Genomic DNA, 26,504 nt, shown 5'->3' with positions numbered 1-26,504 from the left:
TACAAGCAAGGGCCAAACAGAGTGATACCGGCGGGGGCTCTGCGACGACAATTCCTGCCCAAACGATACCGCTTTGACAGGGATTTCAGTAAATTAGATACTTTTTGGATTTACGGCAATAAATGGGAGATATAGAGAGAGATAGATATAGGATTGAAAAAGACAGTTAAAGTTACTTACATCTTTATACCATATATAAGAATTAGTAGAATGTGGATAGAAAAGAGAGGCAGCAATATGGAGCACTAGTTTTAAAATAAAAAAAACGTATTTAGTCAACTTTCATGTTCTTTGTCCTTATCACCCATTTCTATCAGAAGGGAATAACTATAAAACTAAAGGAATATCGTAACTATTCCCTATGTAAATTCTTCTTACATAGGTTTTTGATAGGGCCCTGAGTCTAGCTACGCCACTGGCTGCCTGAATGTTTTCTGTCAACTGCCACTAATCTGTGCGTAAAAGAAACACCATGAAGCAGACACTAGCCCAGAAGTTAAGTCTATTTTATAGAGCGATAGGAGTTCTCCCTTCTTTCACAGACAAAACCAACATACAGAATTAAATTAAACATCAAGTCAATTAGGAAAAAAATATATATTATTATCCACTGGAACAACAAAATTATTAACAATCTAATGACATTATCTAAGTGCCTACTAACGCGGCGGCCACACCGCCGGTCGGTCAAAAATATATCCGCAGTGTGACCGCGGCGCTACAATTTCGTTATCTAAGTAGGAATACCTTAATAAGCTGGAAGTCTACTAAAGTGTTACAAAATACTTCAGCGATTCCATGCTACTGGACTTGCCAGTAGATAACCTCCCACTTTTTGGTGGTCGGTTAAATGCGAGTACTTACTGTACCTTGTGATCATGCGTACAGTGAGGCAGGCCGATTGATAAAACCAGCAAAATATAATTGACCAAACAAAATTTTTAGATAGGGCAAGAAAATCTGGAAACAACATGCCATACAATGTATAGAAAAAAATACCTTGAAAAAATATGCACCTCTTCCCCCGACTAACTTAATACGCTTTAGTTTTGAAAAGTCCAGACAATATTTTCTATACAGATTGGCTTCATCAAAACAGCCAGCCTCACCAAATTTTATGGCATAAAATAAGGAATTTAAAAAGAAAATCATCCGCAGACCTATAATTAATAATCGATAAACAATAAACATACTTTGGTACATGAAAAGTAACCTAGATAAAAAATAAAATTTACAATTTATAGTTTTTCATTTCAAGTATGAGTTATGACACATTTTGCTCCGAAAGGCGAAATCCCATCTCTAGACCAATAAACTGACGGTCTGCAGATAACGTGACGTATCTCAGATAAAAGATTAAAGGTGAGACCGCACGATGCGACGCGACACGACACGACGCGACACTTCCATAAGAAAAACGTGAATCTGACGTTTTACAAACGTCACGTCATGTCATGTCGTTTTAGGGCTCCCACTGCGAAAACTCATAATAAAAATGACATTGCGATGCGAATTCGCAGTTATGTGTGAGAGCCCTTAATGCGGTCTCGCCTTAAACGTGATTTTAAAAAGTTCAAAATGTTACGAAGTTGTTCAAAAATTAATATTAAGTACCTACTACAACTAAAAATAGTCAGGCTAACACCGTTAGAAAAATTAAACCCATTCATTTTAAAAACTTTGACGGTGGAATAACTCTTAAAACTTAAGAGATGTTTGATTGGTCCATAAATTATAAATTAGGTTTTAATTTATCTGAGATACCACATGTAAAAATACAAATAATTAATTATGAATTTTACAAAAATAAAACGACTACGGTTGGTATGTCTAATTGTGAGTATTATATGCGCAAAATACTTGTAAAAAATAATTGTGGTATTATGTACAGTTTTATTATTTAGGAAATTTAATTTTTAATGTGCCCGAGCATCATATACTGTGGGATCAAAATTCATAAGTAAATCGCTTGTATCCATCGACGAATTAAAAAAAATAGGAGATTACAATTCGAGTTTTTAATAATTACAATTTATCGTTAGCAAAAGCTAAGTTATTATCCATGTACAGCGTAGGCAAGTGAATTCATTTCCTTGTCTGTGTCTTACCAAAGGAGAAATATTAAGAAATACTTCTAGAAAGTGACGTCACTCTTGTGCAGCTGTGACGTCGTGGCAAAGGTAAAACGCGCTGACATAGTCTAGAATCGTATAGGACACGCATAAGATTGAGATCGCTTGGAAAAAAATGGAAGCTCAAGTGCAATATTCAATTTATAAAGATACTTAATTAGTCCATTGAAATGTTACAATTTTAGGACCGAATATTGCATTTATTACATAGAATACATACAATTTTAGGACCGAATATTGCATTTATTACATATGAGAGGACGCAATTTTATTTTTGGAATAGGTTGTGGGGTCATTAGAAGCTTAACCTCAAGTTTGTGGGGTTGCCCCTCTTGTCCCCTGGCCGCCATCTTGAAAAAAGGGGTGACAACACTATTTTCGTGATACCTCGGAAACTATAAGTCTTACCAAAAAAATTTAAAAATATAATTTGTTGCAAATTATAGGTAGACATACTGTGGACTGTGGCTGCAGAAAAGTAGGCCTGAAATTCATTACAGAATAGTAGGCATACTGCAGAGCATCTTATGCCTGCTTTTCTGCAGCCAAAGTAAAGAGCAATAATAAACCTTTTAAAAAATATATCGCTTTTACTTATAACTTTTAAAATTTTTAATTTAGGGTAAAATGTTATATGAACATATTTGTAGGCAAAATAATTTGCAACAAATTATGTTCTTATTTTTTTTTTTGTAAGACGTATAGTTTCCGAGGTATCACGAAAATAGTGTTGTCACCCCTTTTTTCAAGATGGCGGCCAAGGGACAAGAGTGGCAATCCCACAAACTTGAGGTTAAGCTTCTATTGACCCCCCCAACATATTCCAAAAATAAAATTGCGTCCTCTAATAAATGCAAAGCAAATGTAACATTTCAATGGACTAAATATTTAGTTACACGTTACTATATTGATGTCAAGTTATTGTCAAATTGTTTACTATGAGAAATTGTTCGTAATAATTATTATTATGCACTTATTGCACCATCCAGTTTCGCCAAGCAAACTTAAAATCATGCGCGGCCTGTATGCAGCTTTGATTTGTCACAAAGAACGTATTACAGTTCCTCAAACCAAACGGACCAATCAGAGACCGTTTGTATCCGACCAATTAGAAGACACGGTTTTAACATTTCAAAATGACGTCACTCGATTTGTGAATTCTGCCGAGTCACAGTATAGCAATATGACATATCCCTACAGTAGTGAAACGAATGTACTTGCGCAGAGCAACGGAGAGATGCAAATACATGCCGCCAAGGCCAACACAATATTAGTGTAAACTGTGAGCCGATATTTATGAAAATTTAAATCCTTTTTGTTTTTTGAATCAGATTTACATCCGTACACTGAACATTTATTATAATATCCCATTGCTTATAAGATAAGTTATCGTTTTACAACACAAAATTCGTAGACAACGCGCCAACGTCACCCCTGTGGGCGCAGGGTACGTGAGTTTTACTTGAAACAGTTGGCAGGCTCTTAGTTTTCATAATTTATGGCATAAATTAATATTTATAATATTTTTAGCATCATCATTGATCAACTATATATTATTATAATATAGTTATTAAATAATAATAATATATTACGTATGGTTATTGGTTTTATTTATATATAATTTTATGTGTGATAATATGTATATTATAAGTATAGTATAATATTATACAATATATATTTTATAAGTATAATATATATTTATTATTTTTTCTGTCTTTTCCTCTTTCAACTCGACTGGCACCTATACAACTTTGTCCTTGTATCGCCCAAAGGTTGACTGGTAGATAATGCCATACGGCATTAAGTCCACCTTTGTACCTATATGTGCATAAAGTTTTTAAAATAAATAAATATGTACATATAACACGCTGATTAAACAGATTAAATGATAACATTTGCATTACAAGCACAATATTTAATTTTTATTTTATTTCCCGTTTCGTGGCAACCCTGGCATTTCTGCTCGGTACCTGTCATCGGTGGCGGCATCGTGCGACGTCAAAGGCGTTTCGTTACTGTAGGGACTAATATTGCTATACTGTGGCCGAGTGTTAAATGTTATTATATTTAAACGAGCTTTTGCCCGCGGCTTCGCTCGCGTTAAGAAGTATTATTATATACAAACTTTCAACCCCTATTTGAACCCCTTGGGGTTGGAATTTATCAAAATCCTTTCTTAGCGGATGCCTACGTCATTACATCTACCTGCATGCCAAATTTCAGCCCGATCCGTCCAGTGGTTTGGGCTGTGCGTTGATAGATCACTATGTCAATCAGTCAGTCACCTTTGAGTTTTATATATAGATATAAAATCTTATGCCAGCAGACTATTTAAAGCGGTGGAAGAGGTATTTAAAACTATTTATTTTGAAACGATAGGGTCTAGATTGAAGAAAAGCGTGCACTCTTAACGCTGCTAGAAATTTCTTCAAATAAGTATTTAGTACTGGAAAAGTTCTCACCTATCTTTGAATGAAAAGCCATGCATCAAAAGCTTTTGTAAATGGTAATGTTCATACAAACATTATTTATAATCAGTTTATTCAATCACTGAAAAAGTTTAATTTAAACTTTTTATTTTTAGCAAGTATATTTACGTAGATACTTGTAGCTTATAATATAAGGCCTATAATTTATGTAGTTCACAAGGGGGCACTTTGAAATATAATTTATTTTTTTTCCAACTAATATTAGAACCATAGCACACGGTGTATTTTAAACCCCGCAAAGAACACGCTTTGCAGATAACGAAATTTAATTTTATATTGATTCAATTGATTCAATAATTATTGTCTTTTTAATTTATTATAATTCTTTAATTGAAAAACTCGCGCCTTTTACTTGTTAATGTTACGTAGTTTAAAATACGCTATGTAATATAGCTCTTATTTGCATAGATATTAAAAAATTCAATAGCATGTTTTAAATTCAACTTCATACAAAATAATGTCACAAAATAAATACAATATGGATTAAAGTCGGTCACAAAATATCAAGTATACAAATCGAACCAGCGACTTTGTATATTGTGTATCTCCAAACAAAAGCACAGAGTTACCGAGACTAGAGGCAATTATTGCGATGGTGTTAGTTTAATATTAAATATACAGTGTGTTAGTGTAAACACCGTTATCCTTGAAACCATCTAATGAGCCCGTCAAAATGAACAACTTTTTCTAAGAGAACAATGCTGGGAACTCAAAAAAAAAGCCATGTTCATTACCCATACGGATACCCGAATCGGCAATTTGTATGGGTATGAAGACGGATTTTTTGAGTTCCCAGCATTGTTCTAATAGAAAAAGTTGTTCATTTTGACAGGCTCATTTGATGGTTTCAAGGATAACGGTGTTTACACTAACATCTTGTATAAAGACAGGGACTAAGTCCTAAGACAAGTGTACCATTTCCATTGAAAGTATACTCTGTTCAGATCTAATTGAATAAAATCGCGCTATCAAAGTTCCTGGTCGCGCTATCGAAGAAGCGCAACAAATGCTTCTCAAATAACTACATTGGACTTCCGCCTGACCATAGCACTCCTCTCAGTCGTAGAATGCCACCGTAAATCTTGAATTCAAATGATCGGATCCATTTACCTCTTATTTCAAATAGGTCTGAACAGTATTATACTAATCACTTTAGTTGGCGTCAGTTCATACAGAAACAAGACGCGGCGATGCATTTTTAATAGCTATCCTAAATTAAACTTTATGTACCTCACGAGAATATGTCTTGTCACAAGAGTGGCGGCAGCGTCGCATTCGTTTTCTAAGCCCGGGCGCGCACTAGCGGCCATCGAGATATATACTTTAGTATGAAACTGCCATAGACGACGCGCACCTGGCCGCAACGCGACCAGCGGCCACACCATACATTCGATGGCCGCCGCGACCTTACCGCTAGTGCGCGCCCGGGCTTAGAATCTTATCTGCATGCAATGAATTACATATTATCTTCTTGTGTAGCAAATAAAGAAATAAAGTTCAATTTCCAATCACCATTTTTATACGTCGCGATCTAACACCTGTCTTCACAGTCTCGTAGATTCACAGACAAGAAACCGACTAAGCTATTTGGTCGATGTACTGAAAGTATCAAATTACAAAACAACTTTACACCGTTCAGTCTTTGAGGAACCAGCCGAGCAGGGCTTGGAGCAGCATGGCGAGCACGAAGCCCACTGTGAGGTCCCACGAGTGGGAGGGCTGGGGGGCGGCGGTCGGGGGGCGGAGTCTCTGCAGTTCGACGGTCGCGGTCAGCCGCTCGAGCGCCGCGGTCTGCTCGCGGAGCGTCGCCTCGATGCAGTAGAGGGACTGTTTGAGCGTGCGCCTGGGGACGAAAGGGTAAACTTTAAAGAGGTTCTATTCAGGGAAATTTAACCGAGTTTGAACCATGATGCTAGACAATAGTTGTCTCAATAAAATATTAAGTTAGACTTGACATACGTATGCTAGACAATAGTTGTCTCAATAAAATATTAAGTTAGACTTGACATACGTAGGGTTATAAACGTGAGTTTATGTTTAGAGCTATTTGGATTATTTAAAACTATAGAGTAGACCTTGCAAAAGGGCATCAATGCTCCTCTCATTCAGGCAACAAGATCGTTTTAGCGAAATATTTATCATCGTTATCGGCTATAACGATGATAAATCATTCTCAATTTAAATTAGTCTTTTTTAGATTACTAAAACTCTAAGGTGCTGTCGGATACAGAAGGGTTGCATTGCTATTTGTTAGTAGGTTAATTACTTTTTATTTTCATATGCCTTTAATAATAATAATAATAAAATCTATATCATACTACTTACGTACCTCCTTACTGTACTTAACATACTGTACCTAACCCTACGAATGACTTCTTGGGATCGGATCAATACTATTGATTGATTAACTCACGTGGATGTCTTAGATCGTCGCGCCAGGTCGTCGTGGCTGTCTGTGTCGGAGCGGTCTCGCAAGCGGGGGGCGGAGCGCGGCAGGCCGGGCGGCAGGCCGGCGGCGAGCGCCAGGCCGGGGGCGAGGCCCGCCACCGCGGACGTTATCACGAAGTCCTCCTCGTATTCTATCAACTCGTCGGGCTGCCATGGCCTGGAAATAAAATGATATTATATTTAAGAGCCACATTGTTGCGGTGTTCCAATTTTCAAGGACACGATTATTATTCATTAATGCTATCAATCTACCACTTGATAACAAACAAATAAAGAAATTGACTTTTTCGCTCAAAAGTTTTGTTGGGTAAAAAAAAAACAAAATTATTGATTTAAGAACTTAAGAACCTCTTCTGCATTTTTTGACTGTTAAAAGCAGCTTAATTAATTGAATTTACGGTAAAAAATCAGATACATACCTGGTATTGGAGTGGTTGTATCTCCAACACTGATCCGCGATGCCTGCAAAATAATAAAAATGTTGTTGTTAAACGTCACTTCATTAACTATGTAACATAATATAAAAAGATCCCAAATCAAAACGAAAAAATTGATAAGATCTAAACGATGTTAAAAATAAAGCTACAACTTGCATAGGCAGATAAAAAATGCACCTCATCGAAATATAAAAAAAAACAGCATTATATTTTCAGCAACATCAGTAAGTAAGTAATAAGTAAAGTAAGACATTAAACATACCTTCAGGCGGGATTAGCAGGCTGTCGCGGTGGAAGTGTCGCGGCACCCAGGCGGTGACAAGATTGCGCGCGCGCACGCGCTGCGCCTCCTCTATTATCGTCTTCTGCTCTGTCGCGATCACCTGATCAACAGAGTAATTTACGCCTAGAGTGAGACCGCACTAAAGCGACACTACGCGACAGCGGAGAGACGCGACACTTCACGTTTCATAGATCTGATTTTTGTGTCGCGTAGTGCGGCTTTATACCTCATACGATTTCATACAAAAAATATTTAACTTTTTTTTTGTTTTTTTTTATGAAATAAGGGGGCAAACGAGCAAACGGGTCACCTGATGGAAAGCAACTTCCGTCGCCCATGGACACTCGCAGCATCAGAAGAGCTGCAGGTGCGTTGCCGGCCTTTTAAGAGGGAATAGGGTAATAGGGTAGGGTAGGGATGGGAAGGGAAGGGAATAGGGGAGGAAAGGGAAGGGGATTGGGCCTCCGGTAAACTCACTCACTCGGCGAAACACAGCGCAAGCGCTGTTTCACGCCGGTTTTCTGAGAGAACGTAGTATTTCTCCGGTCGAGCCGGCCCATTCGTGCCGAAGCATGGCTCTCCAACTCCCACTTTAACGTGTCGCGTCGCATCGTTGTCGCGTTGTGTCTTATAAAAGTTGCAAAAAATTGACAATATCGTGCCATAGACAATCTAGAGTCTAGGCGATTGTCTCTGCCACCATTCTGACAACTGGCATCTCTTCTTTCTACATTTTCTACGCGACTTTATCACCTGGCTCTATATTGTCTATGGCACAAGATTTCTCACCTCACACTGTTCATTAAAAATGTTATGACTTATGACCTAACTAACTGCTCATTGTCTATACCTGGTCCTCGCTGTAGATGGCCTCGGAGACCTTGAGCCAAAGCGCTGGGAACCGAACTCGTGGTGAATCTATCACCTTGTTTCTCTATTGTCTATGTCACCACCTAACTCTACATTGTCTATGCGCCCTGCTCATTGTCTATACCTGATCCTCGCTGTAGATGGCCTCGGAGACCTTGAACCAGAGCCACTGGGACTCAAACTCGTGTTGAATCCATCACCTTGCAGTCTCTATAATTGTCTATGTCGCCATCTAACTCTATATTGTCTATGCGCCCTGCTCATTATCTTTACCTGATCCTTGCTGTAGATGGCTTCGGAGACCTTGAACCAGAGTCACTGGGACTCAAACTCATGTTGAATCCATCACCTTGCAGTCTCTATAATTGTCTTTGTCACCACCAAACTCTACATTGTCTATGCACCCTGCTCATTGTCTTTACCTGATCCTCGCTGTAGATAGCCTCGGAGACCTTGAGCCAGAGTCGCTGGGACTCGAACTCGTGCTGGCGGTCGAGCCGCACCAGATACCGCGGCAGCCGCTGCTCCTTCAGCTTACCCACGTCCAGTAGATTGGTCTCCTCCTGAGAAATAACAAGATTCGTAAGAGAGTGTCATAGACATAGCTTGACAGATGAAGTATGGAGAATCTGTTAAAAAAGTTGTGGATAGCCTATTCGGCACTTTATCAGGAAGTGGTGAAACAGGCCCTTAGTCATGTAAACAAACGAAATGAAGTATCTTCTTGGTGGAGGAAGAACACACGTAAAAGAGAACCAGGTAGAACATTATGTAATCTAAGAAAAAAGTCGGGTTTAACTGTGTATAGAGCATGAATACGCAGCAAAACTTTTTCAAAATGGCGGCGCTTTCGCTCCACGCTATGCAATTTTTTATTACTAGAGCATTTTTATTTAAAAAATTACTTTATTTCAGTCTGCTTACGCGCATATTACACATACTGCCGCACTCAGAGTGGAATATTAATTACTTAAATGTAATTAATTCTATATTTTGACATAAGCCCCATACATTATTTGTCAAACTTTTCATTAAATTGATTTAATCGTAATTAAATGTCTCTGAGTACGGCGGATAGAGTAACATTTTAAATAATATTAAAGATAACATAATAAAGGAGCAAAGCTCACCCCAGACTTCTTGTCCTTGATGTCGATCTTGCCGTCCCAGTAGCCGTCGACGGTGGCGACGGTCTCCTTGCCGCGCTTGATGCGACCCGATATCGCGTTCGTCTGGTCCGCGCCGCCGAGGAACGACTGAAAACAAACAGTAAATTGCTATAATAATACTAGACGTTTCGTGCGGATTCACCTGCGTAAATTAGGAATTTTACGGTAGCAGTACATTTTCCCGCAAAAAATAGCCTATGTCCCTTCACGTGGTCTACTCTATATCTGTGCCAAATAACTTAAAAATTCATCCCGCAGTGCATGAGATAAGCATTTTTAAATAATTTTCCCGGTTTTTTCCACATTTTCCTCCGTTTCTTCACTTCTAAAGGTCTTAGCGTGATAATATAATATAGCCTATAGCCTCCTCGATAAATGGACTCTCTAACACTGAATTTTTTTTCAAATCGGACCAGTAGTTCCTGAGATTAGCGCGTTATAGTATAGATTATATTCTTTGTCACAATGATTTTAACCAAATTTTATATTCATATTCAGTGGGTCTGAGAATCGGCTACTGGGTACTTTTTACATTGATAAGTGTATTTGTTGAATAAATAATAGTAAATTATTACAACTCGAGACTGACGGCGACCATTGTTTGTGCGACGGGATAGCGATGGACGTTGCCATGGTGACATACTTATTTAGTCACTTCAATAAAATAATACGGGCGAAATACTTTATATGGCAAAGAAACGGTTGCCGGGACAGCTAGTATTAGTATAGAATATAGATACTGCAACTTTGTGTTAAGTACTAGATAACTCTGGATGTAGCAAAATGTCTGAATAAATTAACTAATGTTATTTGACCCTTTACTATCTGTCTCCTTTAAATGCGTTACTACGAGATAGGAAAGTAATCGCAATAATATTTTGTGGCAATAGAAACATGTTATGACTTGATGGGCGAGAACGAATGTCTACACTCTACGTGTTTTACGACCGGAGACCGGACCAATATAGTCACATTGTTAATCTATCATGTTTTACGTTTTTTACATAGTTATTACATAAGCTACACTCACCCTGAGTTTAAACTCAACTTCAGCGTGGTAACCCGTTTCTTGGCATATGATGTGGACCTGTAAACAGGAAAGTAATATTTGAGGCATGAAATAATATAGCAACCTATATTATTTCATGCCTCAACATATTTAAGAGTTGAAATCTTTGTGAAAGTCTGGCAATACTATTCATGGGGTTTCCAACACTTCTTTCTTTTTTAAGACGAGTTTATATTACAGTTATAGGTAAACGCCCTGCGTCTGAAGAGTAGTAGGTAGTAGGATGTTTTGGTCAATTATGGTCACCTTGTTCATTATAACAGTGTATTCAGAGTTATATTACCTCCGTCAGCAGTTTTATGGCAACTACATAAGGGTCATTGTCAACTCGTATGGTACCTTGCCGCCCAGCTCCATGCTAAGAGTGCCGATGACGATGCCCTTGCAGTGCGCGTACGGCGCCGTCGTGACGTAGCTCTCGCCCCAGCGCAGCAGGTGCACGCGCGCGCACCCCTCCAGGATGGCGGACGTCGAGTTGCCTAGTTTATATAGTTAAATTTGTGAGACTAGACACAAAACTTAATGCTGACCTTATGCTATACTTTCTCATTGTATTTCTTAAGATAGTCATTCGCGACCGTTTATTTTTTAAACGATCAACGATATGTAATACTTTAATTAGTAACCCAAGCTCGCCTGATTTATATTCTGACAAGTGACATTGCTAATACCGTAGAACTTGGAGCGGGCGAGCAGGCTGCCCTCTATGACGAAGCCGTCTTTCCTGTTAGACACGTAGAACGCCGACACTGGTGGATGATGGGATACCTGGTGACACAATGTTGGTATGCGTATTACAATTTACAACTATAAACCGCTCGAGTTAAGAACGAAATCGAAGAATCATCGAAATTGACCACTGACGTATTCATAGTGTAATTCGATCCCCTTTTTTACTCACTTATTATTTGAGACTATAGAATAGAAACAGTTAAAGCTTTAAAATATAATATAACCAACAAAGCATTCTATATAAAAACACAGTATGCTTTTGTGGTTAAAAAAAATGTGTGTCAAAAAAATAGTTTGCCAACTCATACAAGACTTTATTATTAGAAGGTCGTTTGTTGATGCAAGTATAATATGAACTAATGTACCTCCTGTAGCAAAAATTTTAAAAAGGAATTAATTGTAAATAAACTCTTTAATTTGTGGTCAACTGACCTGCTCAGCAACATAGTATGTATACGTCTCGTTATCGGGATGCCGCCAGCAGCAGCGGAAGGTCTCGCCGAGCACCGGGTTGTAGGGCTTCTTGAGGCCCTTGGGCTTGCGGTACAGCCCCGACAGGTACCACCGCAGCACCCCCTTGAACCTCTGGTAAGGGTCCTCCATCGCTTGCGCCCTGGAATTAACGTTAGTTTAGGGTGAGTTCCTATACAGTGTGTAACAAAAATAAGTCATAATACTTTAGGGTGTGTACGTGTTCCTTGTAGAGAGTTCACTGTGAAAGTAGCAGTTCTGAAAGACAAAAATTTTTTTTCACTTTTGTATGGGCAAGTGCCCGAGCGTCACGAGTTTCCCCATTACATACAAAAGTGAAAAAAAATGTTGGTCTTTCAGAGCTGCTACTTTTACAGTGAACTCTCTACAAGGAACACGTATACACCCTTATTATACTTATTTTTGTTACAGCCTGTATAATTTTACAGTATATTGAGAATGTAACGTATCAGTAGCTAATCAAATCTCGTCAAAACTAGCAAATATCGCTGGCCACGTCACCATGGCATCCCGGTGAGACATGGGCCTAATCTCTAAGTACATAGAGTGATGTAAGTATTTTTATGAGTCATTTAACATCTCTGTATTTTTTGTTAGAATGTTAATTGGAACGCCACGTATAGTCTGTAGTTTTACATATTTGCCGCTTTCTTAATTGTCAATGTCACCGCTGACACTTCCCTTTTTCCTGCTCTGGCGCCTCTGTGCATGGGTAAAATATACGTCGTTGCATTTTCAAGAGAAGTTTCATTTATTTCCACGCAAATATCAACAGTTTTGCTATTCGCCAAAATCATACAATACAGCTAAGGTGAATGAAGGTGGGCAGCACCACCTTGCTGAGGTCCATGCCGGGCCGCACCTACTTCAGCAGGAACCACAGCAGCGACTTGTTCTCCTCCGCCACATTCTCCACCAGCTCGCCGGCCCGGAGTTGGTGTCAACGTGTATAGTGTATACTCACTGTGCCAGCAGATCCGCGTGGTAGTAGTTGTCGGACAGCTTGTCGAGGAAGGAGCGCGGCTCGAGGATGAAGGTGGGCAGCACCACCTTGCTGAGGTCCATGCCGGGCCGCACCTACTTCAGCAGGAACCACAGCAGCGACTTGTTCTCCTCCGCCACCTCCTCCACCAGCTCGCCGGCCCGGAGTTGGTGTCAACGTGTATAGTGTATACTCACTGTGCCAGCAGATCCGCGTGGTAGTAGTTGTCGGACAGCTTGTCGAGGAAGGAGCGCGGCTCGAGGATGAAGGTGGGCAGCACCACCTTGCTGAGGTCCATGCCGGGCCGCACCTGCTTCAGCAGGAACCACAGCAGCGACTTGTTCTCCTCCGCCACCTCCTCCACAAGCTCGCCGGCCTGGAGTTGGGAATGTCAATTTTTTTTTTTTAATAAAGTAATTTTAATTGTCTATGAGCTTTTCGCCAATATCCTTTGTATGTCGCTTTTTAAAGTTCCGTACCCAAAGAGTAAAAACGGGACCCTATTACTAAGACTTCGTTGTCAGTCCGTCTGTCTGTCTCCAGGCTGTAACTCAAGAACGGTAATAACTAGAGAGTTGAAAATTTCACAGATTATGTATATCTGTTGCCGCTTTAACAACAAATACTAAAATCAAAATAAAATTAATATTTAAGGGGGGCTCTCATACAACAAACGTGATTTTTTTGGCCTATTTTGCTCTATATCAATAATGACAATTAGTTATTAGATTTTTTCGCATAGTCCTTAATTATATGTGTACTTTAATATTTAATAATAATTTTAAAATAAAATTAAAAATTAAAATCCTATACAAAAATACATATTTTGGCATAATTTTTCTCTATAATGGTACGGAACCCTTCGTGCGCGAGTCCGACTCGTCGATCGGAGTCGATAATAAAATCTATTATAATATATTTTGTTCACGTGTTAGGCACTTTATCTGAAAGTGGTGAGAGCCTAAGTGTATAATTACTACGTATCACTACTGACTTTAACGTGGTATACTAGTGTTTTAGATTTAAATTAAACATAGACTATTTCAAAAAACCTTTCCCTATGGGAACAAACCTTAGATATAAAAGACTCACCACGCCAATCTCATGGTCAGGGTCCTCCACGTATGTGCTGTCGATTCTCTCCAGCACCTCCCGCTTCCTCGTGTCAGGGTCGGCGGGGACCTCCACGATGCCGCGGGAGCCCTCGCTGTCGGAGTCCGACGCCGCCCCTGCCAGCTCTACGGGACGGTGCGGGGTTAGCTACGCCACTGGCGATACTTCTAGCTTACATAGCCTAGTTATGTACTAGCTGTACACGATTTACTATCATACAAACTACGACTTCGGTCAGAAAAATGACATTATACTCTGTCTTTGTTTTTCAGCTAGTAGAGAATAGAGATAGAATTATAATTCGACAGTCATTATTCTGACCGAAGCTAATTAAGCTAGGCATAATATTCAACTAGCACAACGTAAAATTGCTACAACACTTAAGTTGGTAGCGTTTTCAAAAGTTTCTAATTTTAATTCTTATATGTATTTTGTTACTGTCAAAGAAATTATTGTAAGAGGCCAAATTCTAATACCTCGAATTTCGGTTTAATTCTCAGGCTGTCCTAAAAATCGTACCGGTATTCTAGAGACGAGAATTGGGCCCCAGAGTTCTGTTTTCACAGGGGGATTTATTGTGATTGTGACTTTTCCAACACATTCATTTGTAGTTTCGGGGGAAGGACTGAAATAAATGTAACGAGTGCTAGGGTTCTTTTTTTTAAACAAAAATACTGTCTTTAGACACACTTTCTAAGTATAATAATACTAGCTGTTTCCCGCGACTTCGTCCGCGTGGACTTCAGTTTATAGCGCGCGATGTCAACAAAATTGGTGTCAAAAGCTTTTATAAAAAAACCCTGGTACCCCTTAAATCAATACAGCTGTGTAGTGTGCACACAATAAGTACTTTATTTTTTATATTAAACTTTATATTTTATGCCAAATTTCAAAGCATATTTAGCCCCCCAATTACACAACTTTACCCATAAACTATTTATCATTGATAGGTTTAGCCCCAATTTCACCAACGTCTGTTAGTGTTAACAGCTTGTTAAAATGTCCTGTCTTCTCTTTCATTCATATGAAAAACGAAACAGCTAACGTGATACTAATTCGATCATTAACTTTAACAGTCGTTGGTGAAATTTGGTCTTAAGGTTACGTCACTGCCTGCACAGATAAAGTATTGAGTTATTTAATACCGTAGAATAGATATAACAATCGAAAAAAATCGAGACTTAAATGTAAGATGATACCACCTCTTATAGAAAGACTTTTGAGCAAGCGTCAGCGCGATGTAGAAGACGCACGGCGCCATCTATTATGAATTTTTTGAACAAATTTACGACCCTTACAACCCTTTTTTCCAGTAAAAAAGTAGCCTATGTCCTTTCTCAGGCTTTAGACTATCTGTATACAAAATTTCATTACAATCGGTTCGGTAGTTTTGGCGTTTGGCGTGAAAGCGAGACTGACATACAGACAGAGATACTTTCGCATTTATAATATTAGTATAGATTATGTGCACACTGCACAGCTGTTTTTGGGTATTTTGATTAATTAAGGGCCGCGCTACACCGGAATGGCAGCGGCGAGGCGAGCACTTTCAGCGCTGCCATTCCGGTGTAGCGCGGCCCTAAGAGGGGTACCACTTACCAGGGTTTTAAAAAGTTTTTAAATTTGACACAAATTTTGTTGACACCGCGCGCTATAAACTAAAGTCCACGCGGACGAAGTCGCGGGCAACAGCTAGTATATATATAATATTATTATAATATTATTAAACATCATATTCTAACGTATTAAAAACTATAAACAAAAACATACTAACTAATAAGTATGATTAGTTCTATGTTACAATAAAGTAAAAAATAAAACGCCATCTGTTGAATCGTATTAGAACTAAAATGTTCATTCCATCTATATATTTCTGGATTTTTTATAATATTATACATAAAATATGTTTAAGATTTTTGAAATTTTATTTTAATACACATCCAAGACCCAGGAAAATTGAAAACTTTTTGTTCCGCCTGCGGGACTCGAACCCAGGACCCCCGGGATGAGCGCTGGCCACGCGCAATGCGAATTCATTTTCATCGAAATTTTCATGGAAATAAGATATTTTCCCACATCAAAATGTAGCCTATGTCCTTTCTCAGACTCTAGAATAACTGTATACAAAATTTCATTGCAATCGGTTCAGTAGTTTTGGCGTGAAAGCAAGACAGACAGACAGACAGACAGACAGACAGACAGACAGACAGACAGAGATACTTTCGCATTTATAATATTAGTATGGATTATAATATTATTAAACATCATATTCTAACGTATTAAAAACTATAAACAAAAACATACTAACTAATAAGTATGATTAGTTCTATGTTACAATAAAGTAAAAAATAAAACGCCATCTGTTGAATCGTATTAGAACTAAAATGTTCATTCCATTGATATATTTCTGGATTTTTTATAATATTATACATAAAATATATTTAAGATTTTTGAAATTTTATTTTAATACACATCCAAGACCCAGGAAAATTGAAAACTTTTTGTTCCGCCTGCGGGACTCGAACCCAGGACCCCCGGGATGAGCGCTGGCCACGCGCAATGCGAATTCATTTTCATCGAAATTTTCATGGAAATAAGATATTTTCCCACATCAAAATGTAGCCTATGTCCTTTCTCAGACTCTAGAATAACTGTATACAAAATTTCATTGCAATCGGTTCAGTAGTTTTGGCGTGAAAGCAAGACAGACAGACAGACAGACAGACAGACAGACAGACAGACAGACAGAGATACTTTCGCATTTATAATATTAGTATGGATGTATTATGTTTACTAGAGTTACTTTTATGTTTTTCTTTTTAATGTTGCGATGTTCTTTACGTTTGGATTTTCTTGTATAATTTTTTTCATGCGAAATATCATTATTTTTCTTAAATCATGATATCATGTCATACTTCATCTCCTATCATTTTCCATAGAAAAACTTAGATCTTTAAGCCCTATTACCATAATAGCTACGCTGTAACTAGGTTTATTGAGTAAGTACTAAGTAGCAAACCACTTTGCAATAACCACATATTACTATTTACCAGTAAACAATGTGCTGACCTTTACGATGACAGTGTTCATCTCTACCGTAGAGTAAATTTATCTCTGAGTTTTAATATGAACCCTACGCCATCGAGACAAGAACTAACTTTTAAGTTTTTAAACTGTATAGAGTGTAGAACTACACGGATGTTTTGGCCAATGATTCATGGGAGTGTAAAAACCACGGAAGGAGGATAAAAGCATGAAAGTAATTTAAAATAGACAAACCGTTTGTTTCACAAAATATGAAACCAAATACCCATTAAAGTAAACGAAGAAAGATATTTTGTATATTATCTTTGGTGTTTCCTTCTAAAGTTGTCCAGTTTTGGAGTCCAAAATTAATATCTCTACCAATTTAGAAGGTTTTTCAATAATGCAATAAAGTCGTATTTTCAGCATGTAATAGTGAAACTTTTCCTTCAAATATCAAAAGAAACGACAAACATTTAGCGCTCTCTTTATGTTTTATGTTATTTTATTACTCTGAGTTGGATGTGAAGCGACTATCAATCAAAGTGCCAGCGTTAGTCATTTCGGATACACGCAAATTGATAAGGTAGCTTATCAAGTGACATCTAAAATGTGACGGCCTGATTTCGGCCACGCGCCAAAAAAGCCTTGCTGTTCTATAACTACCTTTACCTGAATATGACGTAAGCGCGAACGTTGTCAGGGTTATAAGCCAATGCTCGGGTCATTACTTATATGGTGTTTTAATATTTTATGTCCTTTTCTGCTTATGTGATATGAAGCAGATCTGCTTTGGATTTAAAAAAAATATCAGTTTAGTTCTACTATATTATTAACAAAATCTGTTTTTGATTAGAACTATATTATAAGTAATGTAATAAAAAAACCCAACATCGTTCCACATCAACTGATAACATCTTTACCATAATCATTAATGTGATTTATATTATCACCAGGTAACAGACATAAGACCTAATTAGTATACTTAGCTCCTAAAAACCTGTCTAAGTTAACTAATTCCCACCAAACTATTCTACGTCAGTACCACAGAGTTTAAGAAAAGAAAAAGTAAAAGTAAACAAAAAATATTTTGTTTTCAGGGGATAACCCCTACCAGCTCGGGGTGCTTAAGACAAAACGATTTGTTTTGTCTTAAATCCCCAGAGCACAAAATTTCATCGATATCCTTGCATACGTTGCCAAGACACCGAATATGTAACATAGACAAGACTATCGTTTAAATCAACCTTAAAATAATTACCTTTATCGTCATGTATACAATCTATGTTAACGCTGTTATTATTCAGTCGATGCAGCACAGAGTCGACAGAAAACTTCCTGTCTAGAACATACTCTGCTGGCTCCGACATTTGCCGCGTCAGTTTCTTCTGCCTCTTCAGCAGAGAGAAGATGCTCGATCTCCTTCTATTCTTCTCCTTCATCTTGGCTGATATCATGATGTCTTCTTGCTCCATCTTGTTCAGCAGCATGTCCATTTTTGGGTTCCGTTGCTGAGAACTGGGTTAAACGGAACCCGTGTTTCGGTCGTTGTTTCGCTTCATGCGTTTGATAAATGAACGTGTATCATATTCTAGAGATTGTTTCCTTCTGATTAGATTAGTATCTGAGATTTTTTAATGTTTATATTTACACAATTGTCACAATACTGTTTCTAAAGATATTATCACTTATTGTCTTACAGCACATTTTATTTTTATGGAGTACTTACCTAAAGTTGTATAATAAATATTTCACGTTCAAAACTTTTAAATGCTGGATATCTATAGTTTCTGGAACTTCATACTTTTTAAAATATTTTATTTTGAAAACCCGGGCAACATATTGTCACTTTTTGGGTAAGTCACTCACAAAAACAATTTGTTATTTTTCCCAACTTTTCGCCTAACAGCCAAACGAGCGTAATTTGTGAGTTGTGAGTCGCAGAATTTCGGTCGCGTAAATATCTTTTCATACAAATCATGACTCACAAAATTACGCTCGTGTGAGTCAAACAGGACTTTTGTAAAATTTTTTTATGAAATAAGGGGGCAAACGAGCAAACGGTTCCCCTGATGGAAAGCAACTTCCGTCGCCCATGGAAACTCGCAGCATCAGAAGAGCTGCAGGTGCGTTGCCGGCCTTTTAAGAAGGAATAGGGTAATAGGGGAGGGTAGGGATGGGAAGGGAATTGGGGAGGGTAGGGAAGGGAATAGGGTAGGGGATTGGGCCTCCGGTAAACTCACTCACTCGGCGTGAAACAGCGCTAGCGCTGTTTCACGCCGATTTTCTGTGAGAACGTGGTATTTCTCCGGTCGAGCCGACCCATTCATGCCGAAGCATGGCTCTCCCACGAAAATGAAACTGAATGCAGCAGAATTTCTGCCCGCCTAAATTGTGCGACTCACAACTCACAAATTACGCTCGTTTGGCTTCACCCTAAGCACCCTAAGTCTAAACCACATATTTGCGGTGTATATCAGTGTAGTATGTAACGCTAAAATAATACACACAATATACATATAGCGGGCGTGTTGACACGGTATCATCACCGTCGCTATCTTATCGCGATGGGAAGAGACTTGTGTGCATTGCAACTTTTAAAAAAATATCACTTTAAGAATCTTTGCATCAAAATCGCCTGCACTGGTCCATGACGGTCGAAGACGTCGTAAACTACATCCGCGAGAAGACCACCTACACCTTGAGGGTGGAGCGTCTGCACTCTCGCCACAAAGTGAATTTCAGTTCCTTTGTGGTGAGAGTGCCTACTCAAGTTTTATCCATCTTCGAGGTGGAGGAGTTCTGGCCCGCCGGTGTAGTTTATCGGAGGTTCCATTAATTAGAGGCTCCCGAACGAGACTTTACTAAGTTTTTAATGTGTAAATAATATATTATATTAGGATAGAATTGTTCGGCGTGCATCCGTTGTCTGATTGCCATAACACAAGTTTTTAATTAGTATGGGATAAGACGACGTGATGTACGCTACCTAGCTTTTATACTGTATGTTATTGTATGCTTAATAAAGAATTTGAATTTTGAATTTGAAAATTTTCTGGCTCTATCACATTATTACACAATACTTGAATATAATATTATATAATATACTAAACAGTGGTTATATCTTCGCTGATTAAAAAGATGAAATTTGTTATACCCATAATATAGTCTGGAGTAGACCACAGAGGACGTAGGATAACTTTTATTGCTGGGAAATGTATTTTTAAAGCGGTTTACTGTTTTTCCTAAAATATAAACAATGCAAAAGTTTCAATAATTCCCAACACATATTAATAAAATATATAGTTATGATAAACTAGCTGTTGCCCGCGACTTCGTCCGCGTGGACTTTAGTTTATACTTTATAGTTGTTCCCGTACATCGCTCGAATCATTTACGCGCAAATCAGAAAAGTATATTGTGTGGGAACCGCACATTTTTCCGGGACAAAGACATTCCTTGTCCCAGATTAAAATTAGTATCTCTAATCACCATGCCAAATTTCATCAAAATAGATTAAATAGTTAGGCCAGGGCTTCCCTAACTGTTCAACATTGTCCCAAGGGCGTCGCATGTCAACACAACCAAATCGAGTAAACGCCTCGCCCATTATGTCTTTCATACATCCCGGGCAGTCTATATCCCCGGTTTCAGAAGCTATGCTCAGAAAAGCAAGCGCATCCTTCACTTTAGCCAGCCTTGCTGGCTTATGCTTGTGTTTTGATTTGGTCATTATTTCCTAATAAAAATATAAATGTCCAAATAGTGTTTTATGATAAACAGTGTTGGGTAGGCTAGTTCCAAAATTAGAAAGTATTCTTGGGGGCTGGGTTGAGAGGCGTCGTAAAGAAATGGCAAAGTCCCAAGGGCGTCACAGTACAAATCAGTTTGGGAAGCCCTGGTTTGGGTGATAATCATAAAAGTTTATTGTACGGGAACTGTACATTTTCCGGGACAAATTCCATCAAAATAGATTCAATAGGTTACGCGCAAATCACAAAAGTATATTGTGCAGTAACCGTACATTTTTCCGGGACAAAATGTATCCTATGTTCTTTTTCGGGACTCAAAGTATCTTTATACCAAATTTCAGCAAAATGGGTCCAGCCGTTTACGCGTGACGTCGTGACCACGCGAAATATAACGTACCGCGCGGCTTCGCCCGCGTAAATGAGATATTTCACAGACAAATTAGTCCACAAAAAATAGCCTACGATTCTTCACGTGGTCTACTTCTTATCTGTGCCAAATAACAGAAACATTGCTCCACTAGTTCGTAAGATAAGCTCTTTCAAATAATTTCCCCCGTTTTTTCCACACTTTTCTCTATTTCTTCGCTCTTATTAGTCTTAGCGTGATAAAATATAGCATATAGCCTTCCTCAATAAATGGACTATCTAACACTGAAAGAATTTTTTAAATTGGGCCAGTAGTTCCTGAGATTAGCGCGTTCAAATAAGCCCATTCAAATAATTTTCCCCAGATTTTTCTACACTTTCCTCTATTTCTTCGCTTCTATTAGTTTTATCGTGATAAAATATAGCCTATAGCCTTTGTCGATAAATGGGCTATCTAACACTTAAAGAATTTTTCAAATTGGACCAGTAGTTCCTGAGATTAGCGCGTTCAAATAAGCCCTTTCAAATAATTTCCCCCGTTTTTTTCACACTTTCCTCTATTTCTTCGCTCCTATTAGACATGGCGTGATAAAATATAGCCTATAGCCTTCCTCAATAAATGGGCTATCTAACATTGAAAGAATTTTTCAAATCGGACCAGTAGTTCCTGAGATTAGCGCGTTCAAATAAGCCCTTTAAAATAAATTCCCCCCGTTTTTTCCACACTTTCCTCTACTTCTTCGCTCTTATTAGTCTTAGCGTGATAAAATATAGCCCATAGCCTTCCTCGATAAATGGACTATCTAACACTGAAAGAATTATTCAAATCGGACCAGTAGTTCCTGAGATTAGCGCGTTCAAACAAACAAACAAACTAACAAACTCTTCCGCTTTATAATAATAGTATAGATAATTATAAATAACACACCCTTTTTTACGTAGAAGGTTAAAACAGAATAAGTCGTTTAACCGACACAAATAAAGGTTAACAAAAACGTTCGTAAAAAATATTGTACTTAATTGTGTTGTTTATAAATTCGCCGGTAAGATTAATGAGTGGTGATTAAGAAAAGTGCACCGTCATCACAGCGTCACCATAACTCCCCACACCGGTTTCGGAGATGGTGGCCGATTTCATTGAAACCAGGCCAGTTACGCAGGAGTCATTTTATAGTGCCCAGGTGTGTGCGCAGTACACAAGAGCACTCTCTATTCAGACAATCAGGTGATCAGCCTGCATTGTCCCAACCAAACTTGTAAATAACGTATTGCCCCAATCGAATCCACGACCTTCGAGTCAAGGGCGACGCTCTAAACCACTGGACCACGGAGGCGTTCAGCGTCACCATGCCACCGTCTAAAAGGTCGCACGTAGGTGACAAAATGTTACAAGACAGCAAAAATATTGTTTACACATTTGTACACGTACCTATATATTAAGTGCTTTAGGCACGTTAGAAATCGTGTGTTCATAGAAAATCCATACTGATATTATAAATGCGAAAGTCTGTCTGTCTATTACCTCTTCCCCCCCAAGCCTCTAAACCGATTTTGTTGAAATTTGGTATGGGTACATACTACATACTACAAGTCCCGGGAAAGGGCATGGGATACTTTTTATTCTGGAAAAATGTACAGTTCCCGAGCGGAACGGAGTTGCGGGCGTTATCTAGTCTATAACAAAAGGTAAGTGTCACCGCAGACTTACAATTTAAAGTTGGCCGACTATCGTACAAACCACAGAAATAGATCAAGTTAGAAGAGCCATGTCGCTCTAATTTGTATGAACACGAGCGTATGGCGCTTCTATCTTGATCTATTTCTGTGGTTTGTACGATAGTCGGCCAACTTTAAATTGTAAGTCTGCGGGGACCCTAAAAGTGATTGTCTGATCGACGCAAAGACCAAACAAAAGAAGCTACAAAGAGAAACATCCCTTAAAAGAGATCCACTTGCTCGAAATAGCTTGCTACTGACTGCATTGATTTGCGGTTTCCAGGAAAGCTGGTTGTCAAAAATTACACCCAGGTTTTTGACTGTATTAACCTTCGATCACTAATATACAAGATACACAGTCCGCGGCAAAAAACGACCTCACTAAAAGAGCACCAAACGCAACATTCTGGTGGAGTTTCGATTTAGTAGTGCTCGAACGCTCGCTGGGAAACATGTCCCAGTGCTCGTTCAACAATTGTAAAAATCATACGTTTAAAACGCAAAAAAAGGATGGAATTTCATATTTCCGGTAAGTATTAATTTTATCCTAATATATTTCATACAATTGTATTATAAATATTAATATTTCGTTAAGAAATCAACAAAAAACAGTTTTAAAATTAAGTTGTAAATAAATCAACACGAGGTATAAACCATCTCAATTGCGAATACTCATACTAAAGGTACTTGTCGTAGTTTATCATGCCCACTTGAATGTTCGGGTTATACACTGTGTTTCTGTTCCATTTGGTGGAGTCGCTATTAATTATTATTTATTTTATTGAGGAATATATATTTTTTAGGTTTCCTCGAGATCCAGTTAGATGTGGAGATTGGATATCAGTTATAGCACGGCAAAGATGCGAACAATTTTTCAAGCCGACTTTAGCGAGCGTTGTGTGTTCTAAGCATTTATATTCAATGTATGTACGTATATTTTAGTTAACTATAAAATTAAACATATTAGAACAACATAATATTACAAGTAAAAATAATTACTCCACACTTTATACATTAAACTTTGGAAAAATTAAAAAATGGACTATTAAAATTATTACAATCAACAAAAAATGTTGAACAGTTCAACTCCACTCATACTTCACTTCACCCTGTTCCAGCGGCGACGTGCGGCCGTAAAATTATTGAAGTGCTTTTTTGGAATTGTAATAATTTAAACTTTAAGACATATGGACGACGGTTGAATTTAGTTTGAAGCGTGCGTCGTTCATAAAAAATTATCGCTTTGTAAACACACATTACTAATGCGAAAGTGTGTCTGTCTGTTACCTCTTCTCGCCCAAACCACTGGACCTATTTTTCTGAGTCCCGTGAAAGGACATAGGATACTTTTATCCCGGAAAGTGTACAATTCCCGCGCGATTAACGAATGTTGGTGCAACGGAATTGCGGGCGTCATCTAGTGTTAAATAAAGTTATCGAATTATTCATTACATCAAAGTTAATATATGCATGTGCAAATATTAATATATGACTCATTGATAAATAATGTGTCATAATATGCCAAAACTAAAAGCTTGCATAAACAAACAATAAACCTGTTTATTTGGTATCAAATCAGTCTATAATTTTTTAGTCTTTAGATATTATGCCATTATCTAATGCTAAGTACTCACATACGGTTTTGCTCGATCGAGCAATAACGTTTAACGAGCATTCAGCATCGCTCGATAGTTTTATTCTAAATCAATATATTTAATTCCATCAAGCCGGCTCGCATCGAGCCTTCGCGCGGCTCGTTGCGAGCCTTCGAGCTGTCAGTTTTGCGGTCCACACAGTAATTATTACTCGATTTGGAGTAAAACTATCGAACAAAACCGCATGTGAGTACTCAGCATAATAATAATTAAATGTAGGGATTAGCGGTAGTTAAATAATATAATCACAGCTTTCCTTACTACCACTGATATACACAACAAACATTACATAAGCTAATCTCTACTTAAATATAACCTCAGAATATCAAGGATATTTGAGACGATTTCAATAACATTTTACTGAAGAGCAGGTTTTTTATAAATTATATTTAGGCACTAGCGTTTCTTCTGAATTTATAATCTTAGACTTAATACATAATTATATAAATATTAGTCGTCGAACCTAATAAAATAACCACAACTTTAATTTTATTTCAAACATACAATATTATGTTGTGGTCTCAACTCTAAAACAACGAAACCCCTTTTCCTTATTTACTATATTTGATAAGCTAACCAAGCATTTAGTTTCCCTAGTTCATTTATAACAAAGCGACAAAATCACAAATTTTACTATCACTGCACACAACTTCACTTAAGTTTACTGTAAACTTGACATATAAACGGTTTAAACTCTCAATCCACACATATTTTCACGGTAAGTCACCGTATACAGGGTGTAACAAAAATAAGTGATAATACTTTAGGGTGTGTACGTGTTCCTTGTAGAGAGTTCACTGTGGAAGTAGCAGCGCTGAAAGACGATTTTTTTGTTTCATTTTTGTATGGGCAAGGGCCCGAGCGTCACGAGTTTCCTCATACAAAAGTGAAAAAAAATTTTGGTCTTTCAGCGCTGCTACTTTCACAGTCAACTCTTTACAAGGAATACGTACAAACCCTAAAGTATTATCACTTATTTTTGTTACACCCTGTATATTACACTGTACATACACAACCGTCGCAGGCCGCGCGCGTTATACTACTGATAAATGTGCGATAATAATAATGTGTAATCAGTAATGAGTGTTTTGTGTTGATGTTACTTAGACGCTAATCAGCAGATAAGAGGTCGTTCGGTGCGTGAGGTATTTTCGAGAGTTATTTGACTAGAAGCAGGCGCCTAAGCGCGGTGGAGGGTGGGGGTCATTGGAAACACGTTACATGAAACCCCAAAACTTAGATAGTGTGTATTTTATTTCGACACATAGGTAGTGCCTATATCTCTTTATGATCTATCAAAGAAGTTGGGCTCCACCCTACGAATAATAAAAACTAAGGAATCATAACTCCTATACTATACCTTTTAAATTTGGTACCTTTTGATCTGTCATGTGACGTCAGCCTAGTACCGCTTAAGGTCACCTAAATATTGCAGATGTATTTAAATGTGTACCTAAGGTACACTTTTTTGACAAGTATTGTGGAGCATGTTTTTGACGGAGTTGCTTTTCCTTAGTTTTTATTATTCGTAGGCTCCACCTCTAAAATTTCAAGGCCATGCCTGACCGGAAGAGGGGGCGGGGGAGTGACGTGTTTTGCCCAAAAGCCCCGCCCCCTACCTTAGAACGTGTTTTGTCTCCTCCCCCTCACAAAATCTTAGATTATCATACCATTTGTCTTTAAGGCCTGTATTCACTTTGATTAGTGAGAGTGCAGGTGATTACTGATTAGTGCAAATAATTAGCGATTAGGAGAAAATAAAGAACTTGCACTAA

At 38.1% G+C, this 26,504-nt stretch overlaps 1 protein-coding gene across 2 annotated transcripts in view; it reads right to left on the bottom strand.

The window, feature by feature from the left end:
* Positions 1–6,005: 6,005 nt before the first annotated feature.
* Positions 6,006–26,504, bottom strand: part of LOC121736871 (oxysterol-binding protein-related protein 8) — a 53,761-nt gene continuing 33,262 nt past the window's right edge. For both annotated transcript variants that reach the window (XM_042128338.1, XM_042128339.1), the window contains 12 exons: positions 14,196–14,341; positions 13,301–13,479; positions 12,062–12,242; positions 11,569–11,665; positions 11,237–11,376; positions 10,859–10,915; positions 9,790–9,915; positions 9,082–9,222; positions 7,769–7,889; positions 7,489–7,531; positions 7,035–7,226; positions 6,006–6,464 (listed from right to left, as the gene is read on the bottom strand). In XM_042128338.1, coding sequence (XP_041984272.1) covers positions 6,257–6,464; positions 7,035–7,226; positions 7,489–7,531; positions 7,769–7,889; positions 9,082–9,222; positions 9,790–9,915; positions 10,859–10,915; positions 11,237–11,376; positions 11,569–11,665; positions 12,062–12,242; positions 13,301–13,479; positions 14,196–14,341 — 1,631 coding nt within the window. In that variant the 3' untranslated portion in view covers positions 6,006–6,256. The remainder of the gene's footprint in view (positions 6,465–7,034; positions 7,227–7,488; positions 7,532–7,768; positions 7,890–9,081; positions 9,223–9,789; positions 9,916–10,858; positions 10,916–11,236; positions 11,377–11,568; positions 11,666–12,061; positions 12,243–13,300; positions 13,480–14,195; positions 14,342–26,504) is intronic.

This window comes from Aricia agestis, chromosome 19, assembly GCF_905147365.1.
Source record: "Aricia agestis chromosome 19, ilAriAges1.1, whole genome shotgun sequence".
Taxonomy (NCBI): Eukaryota; Metazoa; Arthropoda; class Insecta; order Lepidoptera; family Lycaenidae; genus Aricia; species Aricia agestis.
The sequence above is the reverse complement of the archived record's forward strand: the minus strand, read 5'-3'. Positions and strand labels throughout refer to the sequence as shown.